This window comes from Cynoglossus semilaevis, chromosome 4, assembly GCF_000523025.1.
Source record: "Cynoglossus semilaevis isolate Cse_v1.0 chromosome 4, Cse_v1.0, whole genome shotgun sequence".
NCBI lineage: Eukaryota > Metazoa > Chordata > Actinopteri > Pleuronectiformes > Cynoglossidae > Cynoglossus > Cynoglossus semilaevis.
Window position 1 is genome coordinate 6,719,128 of NC_024310.1, and position 17,962 is coordinate 6,737,089.

Genomic DNA, 17,962 nt, shown 5'->3' on the forward strand with positions numbered 1-17,962 from the left:
ATTAAGAAGACCTTTAATTTGTTCCACAACATGGAAAATGTACAGTGTTGACTGCGGCAGAGTACAGTACAGTAGAACATGCTTTACTCACAATTATGACATTATGGATAAAACACTGCAGAGCGAGTAAAGGTAACTCTACACCAACAGAAGAAGTAAAACATCTGCTAGCAGATTGGAGAAGAGTGAGTATCATAAAAATGAAAGACAGTACACAATAATCAGCCACAACAGACAAAGTACAAACTAATACCTTGTAGCTTTTTCTCAGAGGGTTTTTCTTACGGGGATAATGAGATAAGGAAGCTTTCATTTGCTTTTGCTCTAATTAAAAAAGTGAGATTTATCTTTTTCATTACAGACTCCAGAGCGGGAAATAACAGGATTGCTGATTGTAAGACTTGCATGGCTGGTTATCTAGACCTCGACAGGTTCTCGACAAACATCAGGCCTCCAGCAGCTGCGTTAAATAGATCTGATTATCACTCTCAGACAATCAATGGCTTCAACTTGTCTACATTCAAGTCCTAATCTGCCTGAACTGATGAGATCAGATCAGACCTGGCTGTGTCACATCTGCCTGGTCAGGCACTGCCGCCATCATTATCCACAACAAAGGTGTGGTCAGCCATCATTAATGTAGAGATTTATAATAAAAAAAAAAGTTCCACTAACAAATGCCTTCTTCATTAGACCGTGGCTATTTTTAATACATTTGGGTCTTAAACACTGCCACATACTGGAAACAATTAACACTAGCGTGTTAGTAGCTGCCCTTAACATGTCCTTACCAGAGGCAAGATCACTCACCCCACACTATCCTGGTCCCCAGGAACCCAGTTTTATGTTAATTAGGCCAAGTCTCCTTCAGAAGACCTTGGCTGTCCACTACGCTGTTAACAAGCAAGGAGATACTGCTCTGAACCCTTGAGCTCAAGCACAAAGACATTTCTAGATTCATTAACGGCAACTTACTACTAACGTTGAAGCAGAGCTGGCCCAGGCATCTACTGTATGATTAATCATTCACATCAGACATTTGTCGTATGACAAAAAAAGGCATCCATATTTTTCCGACAGCAGTGGAGGTTGAACCTCTTTCCACCCTGTCTGTCTGTTTGAACCACATGGAGAGATGATTTAAATATCGACATCAAATACCTCAGAGTGAAATAAAGACAGCACCAGCCACGGAAACAGTGACACGTTCTCTGCACAAACTTTCACTGTGTGTGTGTGTGAGGTTTCACTCATTCAGAAAGCTCTGCAAAGTCGAAAAGGACTCCACGATACATCCAACCTCCAGATGATCGTTCATCATCCACCGAGGGCGAAGTGAGGACAGGTAGTAAAAAAAATAAGCAGGTGGCGCCGATGAACACAGCAGGACAATATCTCTGATTGAGGTTTTGTACAGACGCAGGACTGTACACTTAACACTAAATTAACCAGAGAAGATTGTTTTAGTCTCCCTATGAAAGTCATGGACTTCATGAGCAATAATTATGGGGTGAGTTTTGCAAATGGACAGCAAAGAGGGCCAAGAGTTAGCAAACATTGCTAAAAAAAAAGAAAAAGAACTGCTAAAGGTTAGGCCCGTTGTAGCTCAAGTTGGTTCTACGCTTACTATCAACTCAATCATAACAGCTGGCAAACTGAAACTTTTGAACATAAATACAGTAACAGTTTTTAAAAAAAGGATTAGCTGAAAGAAAGCAGACTAAAACAGCAAAGGCATAATTACAAAATAAAGGTAGGCCAAAATAACTCATAAATATATATAGCTATAAAGCTAAAGATTTGCTAAGAAGAGGCATAAAGATCGTTGTCCTATCTATGTAATACACATGTTAAAAATGATTTATACTAATATAGTTAAAAGTCAATAGTTATCCAAAATAACCAGTGGTCTAATTCATATACTGTATATATATGAATTGCAATACACACACACATATAATATATATATATATACAGTGTATATAAAAATAAATATATATATGTTTATATATATCCAAATAAAACATAGGAAGAAAACAGAACAGAAAACACGGTTCAGAAGTGACTTCAACTCTACTTTGTACTTTTCTGCCTAACTTTTTCGGGCTGCTGCTTGAACAGTATGGGTTACAGACTAATGCTGAAAGGGGAGCAGACTAGCGTTCGCTTTAATGAAGGCAGAGAAAAGAGCAATTAGCACTGTCACCTGGGTGTCCCGTTTCCATCACTGCCAACTGGAGCCGAAGCCGATAAAAATCTGTGTCTGTAGCGTAGTCATTTGACCTCCTAATGAAGGCCGATTCTCCATTAGTGACAACAGCCAGATGTTACTGGCTGTTAATGGCTTTTCAACTAGTGAATCCTTAATCCTCAGTGTGTAACTGAGCACGGTCGAGGGTTGAAGTGGATTTCAACAAGCGATTCTTGCCATCTGTAAACCAGGGTCCACTCTTCACTGTAGATTAAGGTGTGGTGTAAATTAGGATTACTGTCCAATAATCCTCTTTAGGATCTCATTTGGTAAAAGTAGTTCCATCAGTTAGAGTTAACTACGTTGGGACTTCTTAGTGATACCAACAAATTCTTATTCCGAAAAAAAGTGAAGGAATCACTAGGGGACTTACATTAAAGTGAAACAAATCAAAGATTTACAGCAGGGGTCACCAACTACATTTGTCAGCGGCCAGATTTGATATGGACAGAAATCACGGGGGCCAGACACTGAAATTAAGTGAGATAAAAATAACATTTTTTTCTAACATTATTATTTGATGTTATTTAGGAGTCCAGCCTCTGGATTGGACGGTTTGGTGGACTGGATTCGGCCGCCAGTAGACAGTTTGTCCAGTATGTGGCGCTATGTGTGTTTTGGTCAGAATATTTACATATGGTGGGAATCTAAATATACTTAGTAGTTTTGTGTAACTACTATTTTTTCTGAAATTTCCTCACAAGATTTCACAGATATTGAAATGATAATTATTCGAAAAAAAAACAACAACAAAACAACAAGAACAGAGAGGCGCACAAAGTCATTTGAGGTTGGTGCATTTCTCAAAATATATTTTTTTTAACGAACAGATGACTTACAGCAAACACCTGTGAACATCTGGCCGGCTCAACAGGATGTATAAAGCTGACTCTTCTACACGGGAAAGATTTCAGTGAAGAATTAAGTATTTGACCTCAGCTTTTTAGTTTACACGATTGTAAATATCACAGATGTTAAATATACTCCTGACTATTCTACAACAGCAAAAACAACTGCACATTTCAGCTTTACTTATAAAGTAACTAATTGAGGAAGGCTAACAAACGGTACAGCAACTACCACAAAGGCAACAAAAACACCATCACCGAGGCAAATGACTTGATTACAGTCCAAACACTGCTCCAAACGTAGGCATGTCACTGTATGTTACTCAACACGTTGTTAAAAAAAAAAAAAAAAACGAAAGTGTGACGACTGTGAGGTATATTCTTGTAGCCCTGACTCACTGCTAAAAGGGACATGATAGAAACAACGAGAGGGAAACTACACAAAGAAGTGATGCTGCTCCGACTCTAATGGCCGTGCGCTAATAAAAGTGTTATAAATAAAATGATAAAAGTGCAAGCCTGTAAATTAGGCAAATAGCTTCTGCCTCGCTATTATAAACCAGCCATCAATCCTGGGCCAAATTGTTCCACGGACAGTCCCTGTTTACAATTCCAGTCAGCCTGCACTTACTGCCTGGTCCCGACAGCAGCTCGTATTGTGTGTCACGGTGGAGAGTCGAGACATTTTATGCAGTGGCAGATGCTTTATTTAGTGTCACCTTTGCAGCTTTTTGTGGTGGCAAACATCAGGAATAGTACTCCAACATGTCTACTAGCATGAGGAAGTGGTTAGTGGATCAATGAAGAGCTGATCAGGTGACGAGGGGAAGATGCGAAGGCCGTGTCTGTGAGGCTCATCTGAAGCTCACAGCACCCTGTCATAACTGCTCATATCTGTCAGTGGGTGGGGAATGAATATCCAGCATGAATAATAGATTGTCACTGATATTTTTAGGTGAGCCGAGGCTTCCAATCTCACAGCTCATCTCTGAGTTCTCTCTTTTACTTATTTATCGCCGCATCTTATCGAGAGACTGAGAGTGGGGGGGTCGGGGTGTGAGGATTACTCAATCCTCTGGGCCTTCTCCTCTCTCCGCTGAAGAAGAGCCAAATGTTGAGTGGTTCTCCAAAGCCACCAAAAATGTCAACGAGAGGAAGAACGTCACTTATGGGATACTCCAAGGATTTTCATACGCAAGCACAAAAAGTTCAGGGAAAAGCACAGCGGAATTAGATGTCGCCTCTTAAGGATGTCATTTATCCAAGTAATAATTAATTGTGTGATTACATCCAAATATGACTCACACTCTGGACCTATACTGGCTGAAGAAAAATGAACTCTGGTCCGTCCATAATATATAATCCTAAAATATAATGAAAAAACATCAGGGAGAAATGTGGCAAATTTCAAGTGTTTTCAAGCGTGAGAAGAAAGAGTTGATAAGACTTTTTATATGGATGACTTGAGAAGCTAATGTAAAGTATTTAGGAGTAAATACACGGCTGCCTGCTCCCTTCCTGCCACACTGGCTCAGTGCTTCTTATACATCATTGGTTTTGTTGTTGTACAGTGAGTAATAGCTGGTCGGCGGCTGCGGCTCTCCTCATCCAGCAGTGATCGGCATTCAACGCAGTGTGACTTTCTAATGTTTCTAACGAGAGTCCAGTGCAGCCGAGAACAGCACTCTGTGACCAAACCGTGGCTCGCTTCCAGACATGAGTCTGTATCAGTCCCTTCTTAAGCCTTATTGATATTTCTGCAGTTCAACAAGTGACCAATGGTGGGATTAGGTTTTGCAATTCATACCGAGGGAAGTGATTCCGCCGGACGAGAGACACTGAAAATGGATCTGTCCTTCAAGTACAAAAGAGAAAAAAAAACCATCTGACATCAGAAAAGTGCCAGCTCCTTCCATTATCGTGAAAAATATAAGTCTTAGTATGAGCTTGAAATAAAACCGCAGGCTGCGAGGTTTTATCTGCTTCTTTTGACACCATTCTATAAAAAGTTATCACCGGGGACCAATCGTCTTTATTTGAATAGTTTGAAACTCATTTTTTTCCCATTATTTTGTTTTGACTGTTTGTTTTGTGGGAGCTTCATATGCCAAGATGACAGAGATCCATAAGCAAGGGGGATGCAAATACGGTGGCCCAGCCTCACGAGCGATTAGAGATGAAAAGAGAGGAAGACAAAGGGAAGGGGGCTGGGGAGTCTTAGGGGACGTTGACAGCCATCCTGGCTTGATATAAAAGCGTCTCAGATTCCGTGGCTGGGGTGTCGGGAGCTCTGCCTCTGGGAGTGGGCCTCAGATGGATTACAGTAGGAGTGATCACAATACATGAATATGAGATGCCTTTCTGGCTATGAAATGCTCTTTGCTTTTTGCCACATTCTCTGCTTGTCAATCATCATCTGTCCATCATCCTCCTGGCTGTTCATGCCAACAGTCCAGGCACATTTCATCACCAAAAGCTGCCGCTTTTTTCTATCAACACTTTCTGAACTTGACTATGAAGAGGTGAAGACCTGAACAGAGAGGGCAGTGTGTGAAAAAAAAATCTTCTGTAATTGCACTAAGATGGAAGTGTTTTTTAAAAAAAATAAAAAAATAAAGCCATCATTCTGAATAAATGTCCCTGGGCAGTCGACCAGAGGACACCTGAGAGGGCTTTATAACGCCATACATCTGTTCGAGGTACATTTTACACCACTAAACGCTTCTTTTGGAATCGAAGCACATCATCACTCTGGTTCCTGCACTTTCTTTAGCAGAGCTCAGGTAATATATTCAGTATAATATTTAAATTCAACATGAACATCACTGGACTTTGGACTATAAAATCACTGGATTTTAACAAAAAGTTTCAACTATTATAATATTATAATATATAAGAGTATAATTTTAATTATATTAATTAAAATTATACTCTCTATATTATATCTTTAAATGATTAAAAGAAACAGAATCAAATGCTATCAAATATCATATTCAAATTTTTTGAATCTCTTAATTTAGACTAATATTGATAGTTGTTGTTAGCCGAAAGAGTTAAAGCTAGTGAACATAAATTAAAAAATGGTAATTAAAATTCAGAAGAGCTACAAGTTAGCCAGAACTTTAAAATCATTCGCTAAGGTTTACACAGATTCAGGATCATTAAACAAATTTAAATACATGCAATAATCCAGCTATATTGTAGCCAAGAATTTACATTGAATGTATTTATAAATGAAAAAGCAAAACTTATTACCTAGCAAAAAATGCTAATAAATGACAGGCGCTTCTATTTTTTAAAGCAAAATCAGTGGATAGATGAGAACCTAATAAATAAAAAGATGAAGAATACAAGCCATAAAAACTACAATTTAAAAAGATATGATGCTACATTCTAAAATTCAACAGCCCAGATTTAGCTAATGGGGACAATAATACAGCAAAGCAGATGAAGGCTGAAGAAATGCTGTAGCTAAATATGCCGCACAAGGCTAATGTCTGGACTTTGGACCTGCCTTGTTAAAGATATATTTCTGGAATGTGTGGGTTGTGTACTTTAGGCGTTGTAATTGTGCTGACTCGCACAAACACTGAAAGCTACAGATTGACAGGTTCTCGCACCTGTAAAGTCAATGCTTAAGTGAGTTTGGCCAAATGCAAATGCCAAGTGGATCACAGTTAAAGCTATGGAAATGAGGGTTGGAGCAATTAAGGTCAAGAACCATGAACAGCAGCATTAAATGTGGAACATCAAAAATCTTTAACCGACTCACATGAATTAGAAAACGATGCACAAAAACTGAGTGAAAGTTAAAGTAAAAAAAAGAAGAAGAAAGTCGCTGTCACTCACTTTCCGTCGAAGGGATTGGCTCCAGGGATGATGTGGGTGCTGTCCCTGCCCACCAGGAAGCGCACGCGGTCATAGAAGGTCTGCAGGTTGCTCTGTGCAGAGGACATCTGTGTCTCCTGGATGATGTCCAGAGGGTCCGGGGAGCCCACACAGAGAGAGGTAGTGTGACAGGTCGCCTGCAGACAGCAGTCTGGATCCATGCAGTCCACCAGGCCATCTGACAAGGACAAAGCAGTCACACACACACACACACGCAATCATTTAACATACATTTACACACACCTGGAAGCTGGATCTGTGCATGCACGCATGAAATGTATAAACAACGATTATTTATTTATTTTTGTGTCCGATGAAAAGCAGAATAGCAGATTAGGAGGAATTTCAGTGTTTAAAATAAAGTTTCTTCTGCATTGAAAAAAATATTATATATATATATTTTTTAGGATAAGTTAGAAACACGATGTTGATACACACATCTTTCACACACAAACAAATGGGATTTAAAATACCGTACAGTGAGGTGAATTCAGGTTTGTTTCCATTCAAACCCACAGATCATCACATTCTAAAACCCAACAGCTCCATTTGGCTCCTGTTTAATTGTGTAGACTGGTTTAAGTCCTGTGTATGTCTATAAATTGAGTATATTTGAGCAAATTACAAATTTATACCGCTGCTGCGTCTCCTCATGACCTGATGAGCATTTTCTTTCTAACTTAGCGATTCTCGTTGGGGTTTTGATCCTTTACGGGGATGAAATAATACCAGACCAGAAAGAGCTGCTGTGTGCTGCACTTTATTTTGTTGAAGTGGGTCATCACATTCCCTACTCTTTGCTTTCAGGGGCCTATCTGGCCAGATGGGTGATAAAAATAAACCCTGCTGTCAGGAGTCAGTCAAATCCCCAGCAGCGCCCAATTTTGCCACTCAGAAACCCACGGTCCCTTCACAATGACATGGAGAGACAAACACCCTCTGCATGAATAAGGAGAGATGCTAGCGCTGGGCTCAAGCCCGCAATGAGGTCTGGGAGGGAGGAAGTCACGTCTCCCATTTGGCCTCCAGAGTGAAGCAGCCCCCTGGCTGGCTCTGTGTGCGTGTGTGGCTCAGCTCGGGGCTAGTTACAGGCCAGAGCAGAGACTTTCTCCAGGGGCCGGTGCTATACATGAGGCTGCAGGCCAGAGAAGTCTGCTTTGTTAATGAAAAGCTGCTGTTCAGGTGTCTGACTGGAGGCCCTCACATTTCCTCACCTACTGCTGGACACAAAACAACGAGACTGAAACTAAGAATTTATGCGGAACTGAGTTTTTCATTAATGACAAAAATAAACGCCTATTCATGCAGTAAAATGTCAAGAAAATATGTAAAGGTATAACTCAGAATTTAGCTTTTATAGAGTTGGACTGTGGTCGTTACTGTGTCTCACAATCATTCTGACAATCGTGTCAGTCGGCTTGACAGCTGTACACTTATTTACTGCTCTGGGCTCGTTGAAGCTGGTCTGAAGTAATCAGGGTCTGACCAAAAGTTGATGCCTGTGCAAATGCATTCTGGGTGTTGACGTGCTATTTCGAGCTTGAGATGCTTTTGCAAAAACAAACAAAAAAAACATTTTACAGCAGTGTGTGCAAAATCAAATGTGTATCGACTGTGTATTAGAGCAACATTACAGTAGGTGGGCGGACAGGCCAATTATTGGATACACATGGCATAACATACAAAATACATGTCATTTTGTCCATGCATTTAAATGGGAAAAAAAATATTCCTGTTTTTGTACTAAGTGTATTCCCAAAAATGAAGTCAAATTGTTGGGGTTAAAAAAATCGTATATAAATATTTCATAAACAATTGACTTGTCTTCCAAGGGGTTACTATTTTTGTCCTCAACTGTACAGAGTACAACTGAGCCTGGAAACCATAAAGCAGGTTTATTATACTCTCAAATCTGGCCTCTGTAGCCCTGTGTGTATCAGAGTTTATACGAGGTCGTGCTGGTTGAGATTCCTACCTCCATCGTTGTCCTTGACGTCACCGCAGGCAGTTTCCATTGAGGTGTCACATCCGCTGCCCCTCCAGCCCAGCTGGCACACACAGTACCAGCCGCCGTTTCCCAGAGTGCACCTACCATTTCCATTGCACAAACCAGGGCAGCCCTCTGTGTGACAAAAAAGGACAAAGGCAGGAGTCGGCACAGAATATTAACAGGGAAACAGAAGAAAACTGTGCGTGTGTGTAACACCCACAATAACAGAGAGACAGCGGTGCAGTTTGTTGATGACGGTGAGCTGTCGCTAATATTGACTGTAGTTGATGAATATGATACATCTTCTGTTGACTCCTATTGTCTCGCTGCAGCTAAATCCGATTGGAGGGATTTTCTGAATCAATATTCACTTCTTTATTACTGCAGTTTATGCTACTGAAGATAGATAATGAGAGCAGTGAGGTAGACCAAGTGGAATTCTGGCATCTAATTAGATCTGTGTGTGTGTGTGTGTGATGTTCGTGTGTGACTGTCGTTACCATCACTGAATTACAGCCGCTGTCGTCGGTACAAAAAAGGTAAGCAGCAGAACTTTATTAGATATTGAAAACACAAAGATCTACATCCCTAGTTGCTTTCTATGGTTTTGATAAATGGTCTCCAGACTGGTGTTAGAAATCAATAAGGTCGTCCCTTCAGGGAACGTGTGTGTTCTGTCATTAACAGAGGCAGGGTGCAGAATTTAATAAATAAAAAACTTTTTTTAAAATGACAGGAATGCGTGAATGAGGCTGGGCTTAACCACATTATGCAGAGAAGAGGCTTTGCTCTAACACACACACACACACTCTCACACACACACACACACACTCACCCGACGCTAAGCTGTTCTCCTGGGGATGTGACTCCAGGGAAGCTGAAAGCGGGGCTGGAGCAGAACGATAGGTGAGACATTCCTCTGTTAGGTCTTCACCAGTGCATAGATCAGAGCATTATCTCACCCCATTTTTCTGCGGCTGTTTGGGATTTATCTGCTAACTTCTTATCCTCCGAGCCGGAGCGGGGGCCGAGGGTTACGTTTCAAGATATCAAACCCGCCAGTCTGTCACAGTTTGTGTTGTTAACAAGCTGTCTTGATGGACCCGACGCTAAGCTGTTCTATTTTATCAAGTCAAAAGATTTTGGGAGGGAGGAAAGGGAGGGGGTGAGGGTTCTTAATGTCGTTAGATCACAGGAGGACAATGACTGTAAGAGCGAGACGAGACGGCTGCAGCGTACGGAGGACATACAGTATATATCCAAGGCAGGAAGATCAGTTTAAGTGAAACATTTGAGAGAAAATAATACAAAAAAGCAGCAACAACAACAAGAAGAACAGATGGTTTTGTAAATCACATGGTTGGTTGAGTAAAACATTGGCTGTGTTCGTGTTGTTGTTGTTGTTGTTGTTTTGCTGCACTACAATAAATCTGTGAAGAAAACACTTATATCTATTGAGAACTCACAGAATGATTCACGGAAAACTAATAAAACTTCAATTATCTCAAAATTCAAATTCGACAAATACCAAAAACTTAGTATCGCTAACTACTTTGTTTTTGGTGTTATTACATTATTATTATTACGATGTATTATTTATATGTACATTTGTTATTTATTATGTTATTATTACACTTTATTATTACATTATTTCTTGACTACTTGCAGGTATTTTATGTTATTTCTTGACTACTTGCAGGTATTTTCAGGTTTCTTATTTAGCTGTCTTTACATCACTTTTTAGTAGATATTTCTAGCAGATATCGGAATGTTTTAGATTTTTATGTTCAAGAATACTTAATCAAGTCAGTCTAAATTTTTTCCTCAGTTTAATCCTACGTATTACTGTAAAGATCATCACATTTTTACTTTTTAATCTCCAAAGAACAGCGCTCATTGATTAACTACTATTCAAGGCTAATCTGTAAATGCCTCTAAAGGCATGTTGGGCATTAGCCGTTCTATTAATACTGAAATGGAAATAATGAAAAGAATCAACTCTGGGAGCCCCATTGGAAACTGACGATGAGTGCGGTCTAAATGTTTAGAATGAAGACAAACAAAGATCTACTCTCTGCTGGCACCAGTTCAACTTCATTGGCAGCTGTTAGAGAGAGAGAAGCCCCCGCTGAGCTTTGTCCACGTTCTGTCTTCAACAGTTCCAAACGTGAGGGTGCAAGTGTTTGTGGACCTCCTCTGGCAGCCGCTCTGATGCCAGGTGGTCCTTTACCAAGGACACAGTGAGAGTGAAAGGGCTGCTGGAGGCACAGAGGCAGGGCTGCAGCTCAGCCTCCGCCCCTCCAGCTTGCTCAGCACCGAGCGGACCATGAACTCTTTTAATTAGAAAGGATGCGGCCTCAGCACCTCAGCATTAGGCCCTGCTCACAGCTGCACACTCATACATTATGCATTGCACGAGTCCCAATTTTTTTTTTTTTTTTTTACATCCCACCATTGGAAACACAAACCAAATATTCAACAAGTAGAAACAAAAAGAGCACAAATTGACTCACCAAGTGTGAAAGTGCTAAGTGGAGACTGCTGTGTGACATTTAGAGACTGTATATAAGAAATGGACGTAGCTAACAGTGAAGACCTGTGAGCACACCAGAAGCGATCAACTGTTTTTAAAAATGAACTCTGTATCAATAGAAGTCTATGGGAGAAGAAAGAAGAAAAACTGATTAAAAATAGGGGAAGACACAGATGAAAAATGTTTTGATAATAGATTTAATTTCAATCTAATTCAGGAACACACTGGAGTAGCACAGATTAAAATCACACTAGAAATCAACAAATGTGTTGAGTTGTAGTGAGATCTTTTCCCTGACCTCAATCTATTAATTTTCATTAAACCATTAGCCTTTCCTAATGAACCCATGAGTCCCTTTGACTGCACATATCAACATTTCTCATAATAATATCTATATGTAATATCATAATACAATGATATCCCACCTTGTCCTTTATCCTTATTGTTCTCTTAGGTGACATCATATTCAAACAACGATGACCCCCTCTGACCCCCCAGCCAAAAAAAAAAAAAGGAACCTCATTCACCCTCAGGTTGTCCAATGATACAGAGTTGAGTGAACACTTCCAGTGATTTTACAAGGTTTCACTTTGACACCATTTTTGGAACAAGATAACCAAGTCCATTTTTATATGTGGATTATATAGTGACGATATGGCAAAACGTTAATGTGGGATGGAGTGTTTTTTTTTTTAGACTGCGCTCTTTGAGCCACTGGATGTAACCAGGGCTGCGTGTGGAGTTTGAATAAATCAACATGGGGCAGAGCATGGTGTGTGTGCATGACTTTTTAATGCTGACTGGATTTACAATGGGAGGAGGGCAGAAGTGAAGGAAGGAGGAATGCCATACCTTTCACTACCTTATCCAGATAGTGAGCTTGAGAGATAAAAGACAAGACATATAAGGGAAGTTTGAACAGTGTCACTCCCATGACAAGACAGCAAGGCAAGGGGTTAGTCCACATTACAAAAATGTAAAAGGAATGAGGCAAATAAAAAGCAAAGGAATTGGCCGTGGCGAGGGAAAGATCATGCATCACAAGCGTCACAAAGACAGTCTAGCACAGAGGGAGTGAGATGAAGACAGAACAAAGATGAGAGGAGGGTGTGAAACACACAGAGATAGAGATAAAGAGTAAGAGTAAAAAAAAAAGGTTATAAAAGTGTTATGTTCAGAAAGAACATTCAATCTGTTCTCATTTATCAACCGTCTCAATCAGAATGTCAGGGGAGTGTTTCAAAAGCACAGTGATTGATGTGGATTAGCACCTTTAAATCTCTCGAGCAAGATGACAGGAGTTGAACAAAAAGCAGTTTTTACTTCTCAGACATCTCCACTGACACCGAGGTCATCGGAGGCCCTCGATGTCGAGGCCCGACCCAACCTGCTCTGCTTCGCTGCATTGTGCCACAGGCCGGAGCCTCAGCTCTCAATAATGAAAATTGATTTAAATTGAGATCTTTGGCTTCTTAATGGATGACACCGAGGAATATTCTTGTCGAGGGAGTGGGGATCTCAATATGGCACTTATAAAAGGCCCATCAATTATGTAAGGCCAGCATATAAAACATTCACAGATTGAGTTGAGGCTCTCAGCTCAGGCAGTTCGGCTCTGAGATACTGTATGTAAGAGAGCACTGGAGGGAGAAGGAGCTTCATCTATTTAAGAGCTACAAAGCTTTTACCCTTAAAGCTTTGAAATGGACTCAAACGTGTGGACCCTGCGGATTTCTGTCTATTATAATGCTGCGGTAGAAGGAGAGAAATGGCCATTGTGTTACTGTGTGCTTTGTTATTCTTCTACTACAGCTGGGTCACAGCTTTTAACGGAGCGTGTCCGTGTGATCTGCATCCTGTATGTATTTCTGTATATTTTAAAACCCAATGTGTCATTTATATCCAATGTAAATTGACTTATAATGTATAACATACAGTTCAGGATTTTATAGTGTGGTAATGGTCTCTGTGTGTCAGGAGCAGAGGGGATCAGAGAAGAGAGTAGAGGAGGAGAGGAGAGGGAAGAAGAAGAGAGGAGAGGAGGAGAGGAGAGAGCATGTCAAAGGTGCAATCTTGCAAGCAGGCATCACATCATGTTCTCTGTGTGGTTCCTTCTGATGTTCAGAGAAGGTCCGACAGTCCACACTTTGTACGACTGTAACTGTCAAGTTTTCAGAACTTCAAACTCAAAACAACTCTAAAAAAAACTAAAAAAAACATCCATGCATTTATTGTGGTACAGAGCAATGCAACCAGAGGCAGACGGGCACAGACCAAGGACTGTGTTCTGCTCGTGGCTATTTATATGTGAGCAATACGACCTACATGATACGGTGCTGACTCCTTAGGTGTACCATCTGATGTACAGATGTAGTACAGACGAAAACAAAATACAATTAAAATGTCAAATTCACCCAGGATACATCCACACTACACCAGATTTTTGAGTTTCCATGACTGGACATGTATTTGATCGAATTAAAAAAAAACAAAAACAAATGACTCAACAATCTGCTTCACAGTCATGTGGTCTTGAACGTTCTTGGTGAAATTATCAAATATATTCAACAGTTTCTCCCTTAATTTGTGAGTGTGATGCTGCTAAAAGATCAGTGTGTGAAATTTCTTCAAGTTGAAGTGTTTGGGCAGAGCAGCTATTTGTGAAAGTTGAAGTGTTTGGGCAGAGCAGCTACTTAGTCACAGAGTGGCCGACCACCAAAAGTCACCAACACTTTGCTGACTTAATATGTGCTGAGTTTCAAACCTCTCTGGGCTTTAACATCAGCACAAAGCCAGCTGCTGCAGCTGCGTGTGCAGGTGCAGCCAAGCCTTTCATCATCCAGCACAATGCCCACTGTTGGCTGAAGTGGTGTAAAGCACCAGGTTCAGCTGGACTCGAGCTGCGGAAATACTGTATGTTGTGTGGATTTGGGTTTTATTCTTCTCTGTGTCGAAGTCTGACGGATAGAGAGTCAGTGTTAACGATCACACGACTGTGAGGATGGTCTAGAAAAGAACCTTTTTGTTTTAGCCTGATTCTATCCCACTTTAAACCGCAATAAACATAAAGGTATATTTGGGAAAGTTTGGACAGAAACACCTGGGTGGTCTCTCACTGTACAGACCTGTCACCACAGCAGACTTCTGTTTCCTAAAGCTTTTTATAACTGGCAACTTTATACTGAACAAAAAGTACTTTATTTTAGACAACTTTTTGTGTCTTTTTCCTCCCTGTTTCTTTGGTTGCAGTTTCTGTAGATAAAAAGTGGAGCCATATAGTGCACAATAAAGGAGCACTTTTCTTTTGGATTTGTGTTACCTATCTTAGGTTTCTTGAATCAATCATTCATATGCGCTGCCTGCTGATATGCAGTCTGGTTAAAATAAATAAGACCTAATCAGGATTCCACTACAAAATATGAGGGTTTTTTTTCTACAATTACATAGAAACATTTTTTTTACCCAACATACTGTTTTGCCTTTTAAACTGAATCAGTTGGAAATCTCTTTCACAAACTCTTTCTTAAGGTATTCAAAATGTGATAAAAGTTGTTTTTATAGCTGCATTTGAAACTGTCTATAGGCCACAAAAAAATTCTCAAAAGAAGATATCCAGAACAGAATTTATGCAATTTAAACATGGTATAATGTGGACGTAGCCCAAATTTCTAAAGAGATTCTCAGAACAAACTGAATTATTTTGACTCTTTCTACCTCGTATAAAATAACCTAAAAAAAAAGGTTAAAAAAAAGCCAATAATCTAACAACATAAAGCTCTGCCGGAACCTTCTGTTCAAGTATAATGAAACCTAATACAGAACAGACTGTAACGAATAACTTCTGCTGTCAAAACTTTTGGTTCAAGCGTCAAGGTTTTTAAGAAAGCTCTTAACGTTCAGTCAAGGTTTAATGCTCTGTGTGGAGGAAAAGAGAAAAGCTGCTTGACCTGCCCACAATGACACACATGTCGACATTAATAGTAAATGGAAAGGAGGGGAAAGAAAGAGATGGGAAAAAAAAGAATGGGCCAAATGAAAGGACACCTTAGCACATTCCCACATTAAAATGCAAGAAGGCAAGCCTCAGATCCTTGAGTAAACCTGTTCATGCTTTGCCGAGTTGCACAAATTCAATTAAGCATGCTTTTCCCTCTGTGTTCCAACAGGACCCTTCCCTCACGCCCAGCACTTCATACACTCACAGGCAGACGAACGAGCCAATGCCGTCGCAGGGCCTCGAAGTTCAACCCCAAACACGCAGGAAAAAACTCAAACAGACACTCGCAAAAAACTCCCCCAACAGAACCCACCAGACCTCTCCCCATCCTACCAATGGTGCAGTGTTCTCCATTCCATCCTGGACTGCATTCACATTTGCCGTCCTTGCATGTACCATGTTCGTTGCAGCGAGGGTGACACGCCCTCTGGTCACACCCGGTGCCCATCCAGCCGTCTTCACATCGACAGGTGCCCGACACACAAACGCCATGGCCACCACAGTCCGCTGCACAAATCTCTGTGGGAGACAGGGACACAGAAAGAAAAAAAGACAAAAAGAAGAGAGTGGGGGAAGACAGACGGGAAGAGGAGGATGTTGAGGGAGGAGGGGGGGTCAGGAGTGGGTGGAAAAAGAAGACAAGGAGGTGACAGGACAAGGCAACAAGGGTGGAGAAAAAGACAAATCCAGGAGTTATTGTCACGGAAAGTCGGCCACGCTCCACTACCTTGTCTGATGGCAGCTGAAAAGAAATTCCTGCACCTCATAAGACCAATCCTTTTTGACAATACAAATCTAATAAGTCCATTACAAAGAAGAGACATGGCTTGTCGCGGCCTTAGCGGACTTATTCTCCCCTTCTGCCCCTTCTTTCTGCCACAAAGGACATATAGGGAGGGGACAAAATACATAGTCTTAACTTCTCACCGGCCACAGCATCAGCACTCATTTTTGATTAAACAGTAAATTTTATTCTCTCTGAGGTTCCTGGCTCGTAGTTTTGCCCCGTACTTTACTGCAGCGGCTGAGGCTGTGCGGAATAATTTGATTCACACCACAGGATTTATAAGAGGAAAAAATACATTTGTGAAAGGAGAGACGGAGACACAGAGGCGCTAAAGTGAAGCCCGGCTGGTGCTTTTGTGCTGCAGCTGAAAGACCTCCCTGACAGGCTGTGATGGAGCCCAGGACATTACCCTTCTCTCATGGACTCAGGGGAGAGGATGACAGCAGTATGGCTCAAAGAAATGTAACATTGACAGATTACTTATTAACAACAGTCAAATGTTAACCTCTTTATTAGCCATTCTACATAACACCAGGCCCAGCGTCACTGGCACCTCTTTACAACAGCATCAGTGTTTTCCTGCCCTATTAGCCACACCAATTCAAACATGACTACAGGGGAGCAAACGAGAAATAAAACCTTTTTATGAGTCAATTACGGCTTTAACAGAGCCTATATTATCATTGCTTCGGTCTAAATTTGAGAGTAATTTTGCCCACAAACCATAACATGGCATTATTATTTTCAAAGGGTTTGAAGAAAAGTGAAGCCACACGGCTAATTACAGCTTGTCTCTTCATCAAACAACACAAATGGTCATTTTCCATTTGACTTTCAAATTAGGATGTAAACGTGTCTGAGTCAGGTGTATCCGACTGCTCAGTACGGAGAGAGAAAAACCAGTCAAAAGGCACGTTAATCACGGTTAGAAACTAATTTGCACAAATGTGTGTGACAGCAGTAGTGTAATTATTATAATTCTACGGAACACTGAGTATTCAGTACTGTAGTGGGGCTCACAAAACACACGGGGAACTGTTTGAAAGGTTTAAATGATGACAAAAGTACAAGACTGTATTAACCAAGAATTAACATAGTGTCATCTGTCCATCCGTCTATTTACCCATCCATCCATCCATCCATCATCCATCCATCCATCCATCCATCCATCTATCCACACCGTTGAATACCATAGACAACTAGCCAACTCCAATTAGCACATACTGTGTTGACAAAATACCAATATTAAAAACTGGACTATATGGTCTCTCAGCATTATTTTAGCACATGCTGGTCGGGGAAAAACAGTCTCAGACTAGCTGTTCAGTCGGAGGGAGTGGGAAACCTTCAACATGATGAAGATGCAATTACAGCCTGCAGGCAAACCCTCATTTTCTGCAGAAAGAGGAGACCACGGCGAGAAATCCCCCTGTCCCCATGATGGCTGTTAGCATTTACACTAAAGGAGCATGTAAACACAGCTTCCCCTGAGCCAGACAAGTGAAAATGCCCGAAAATCTCACTTTTTAAAGGACATAAAACCTCAGGAACTGCTTTACTGCAACTAACAACACCGCCCAGCAGGGCTATTGTTTCCACTCTGAAAGATAAAATGAGCCTGTGATTTAGACGAGTCCCAAAAAAAAAAAATACAGGAATGCTGAAAAA

At 40.8% G+C, this 17,962-nt stretch overlaps 1 protein-coding gene across 1 annotated transcript in view; it reads right to left on the minus strand.

The window, feature by feature from the left end:
- Positions 1–17,962, minus strand: part of tenm4 (teneurin transmembrane protein 4) — a 179,676-nt gene that overhangs the window by 52,385 nt on the left and 109,329 nt on the right. The window contains 3 exon segments of the mRNA XM_025054911.1: positions 6,949–7,165; positions 8,963–9,109; positions 15,841–16,026. Of these exon segments, the coding sequence (XP_024910679.1) occupies positions 6,949–7,165; positions 8,963–9,109; positions 15,841–16,026 (550 nt within the window).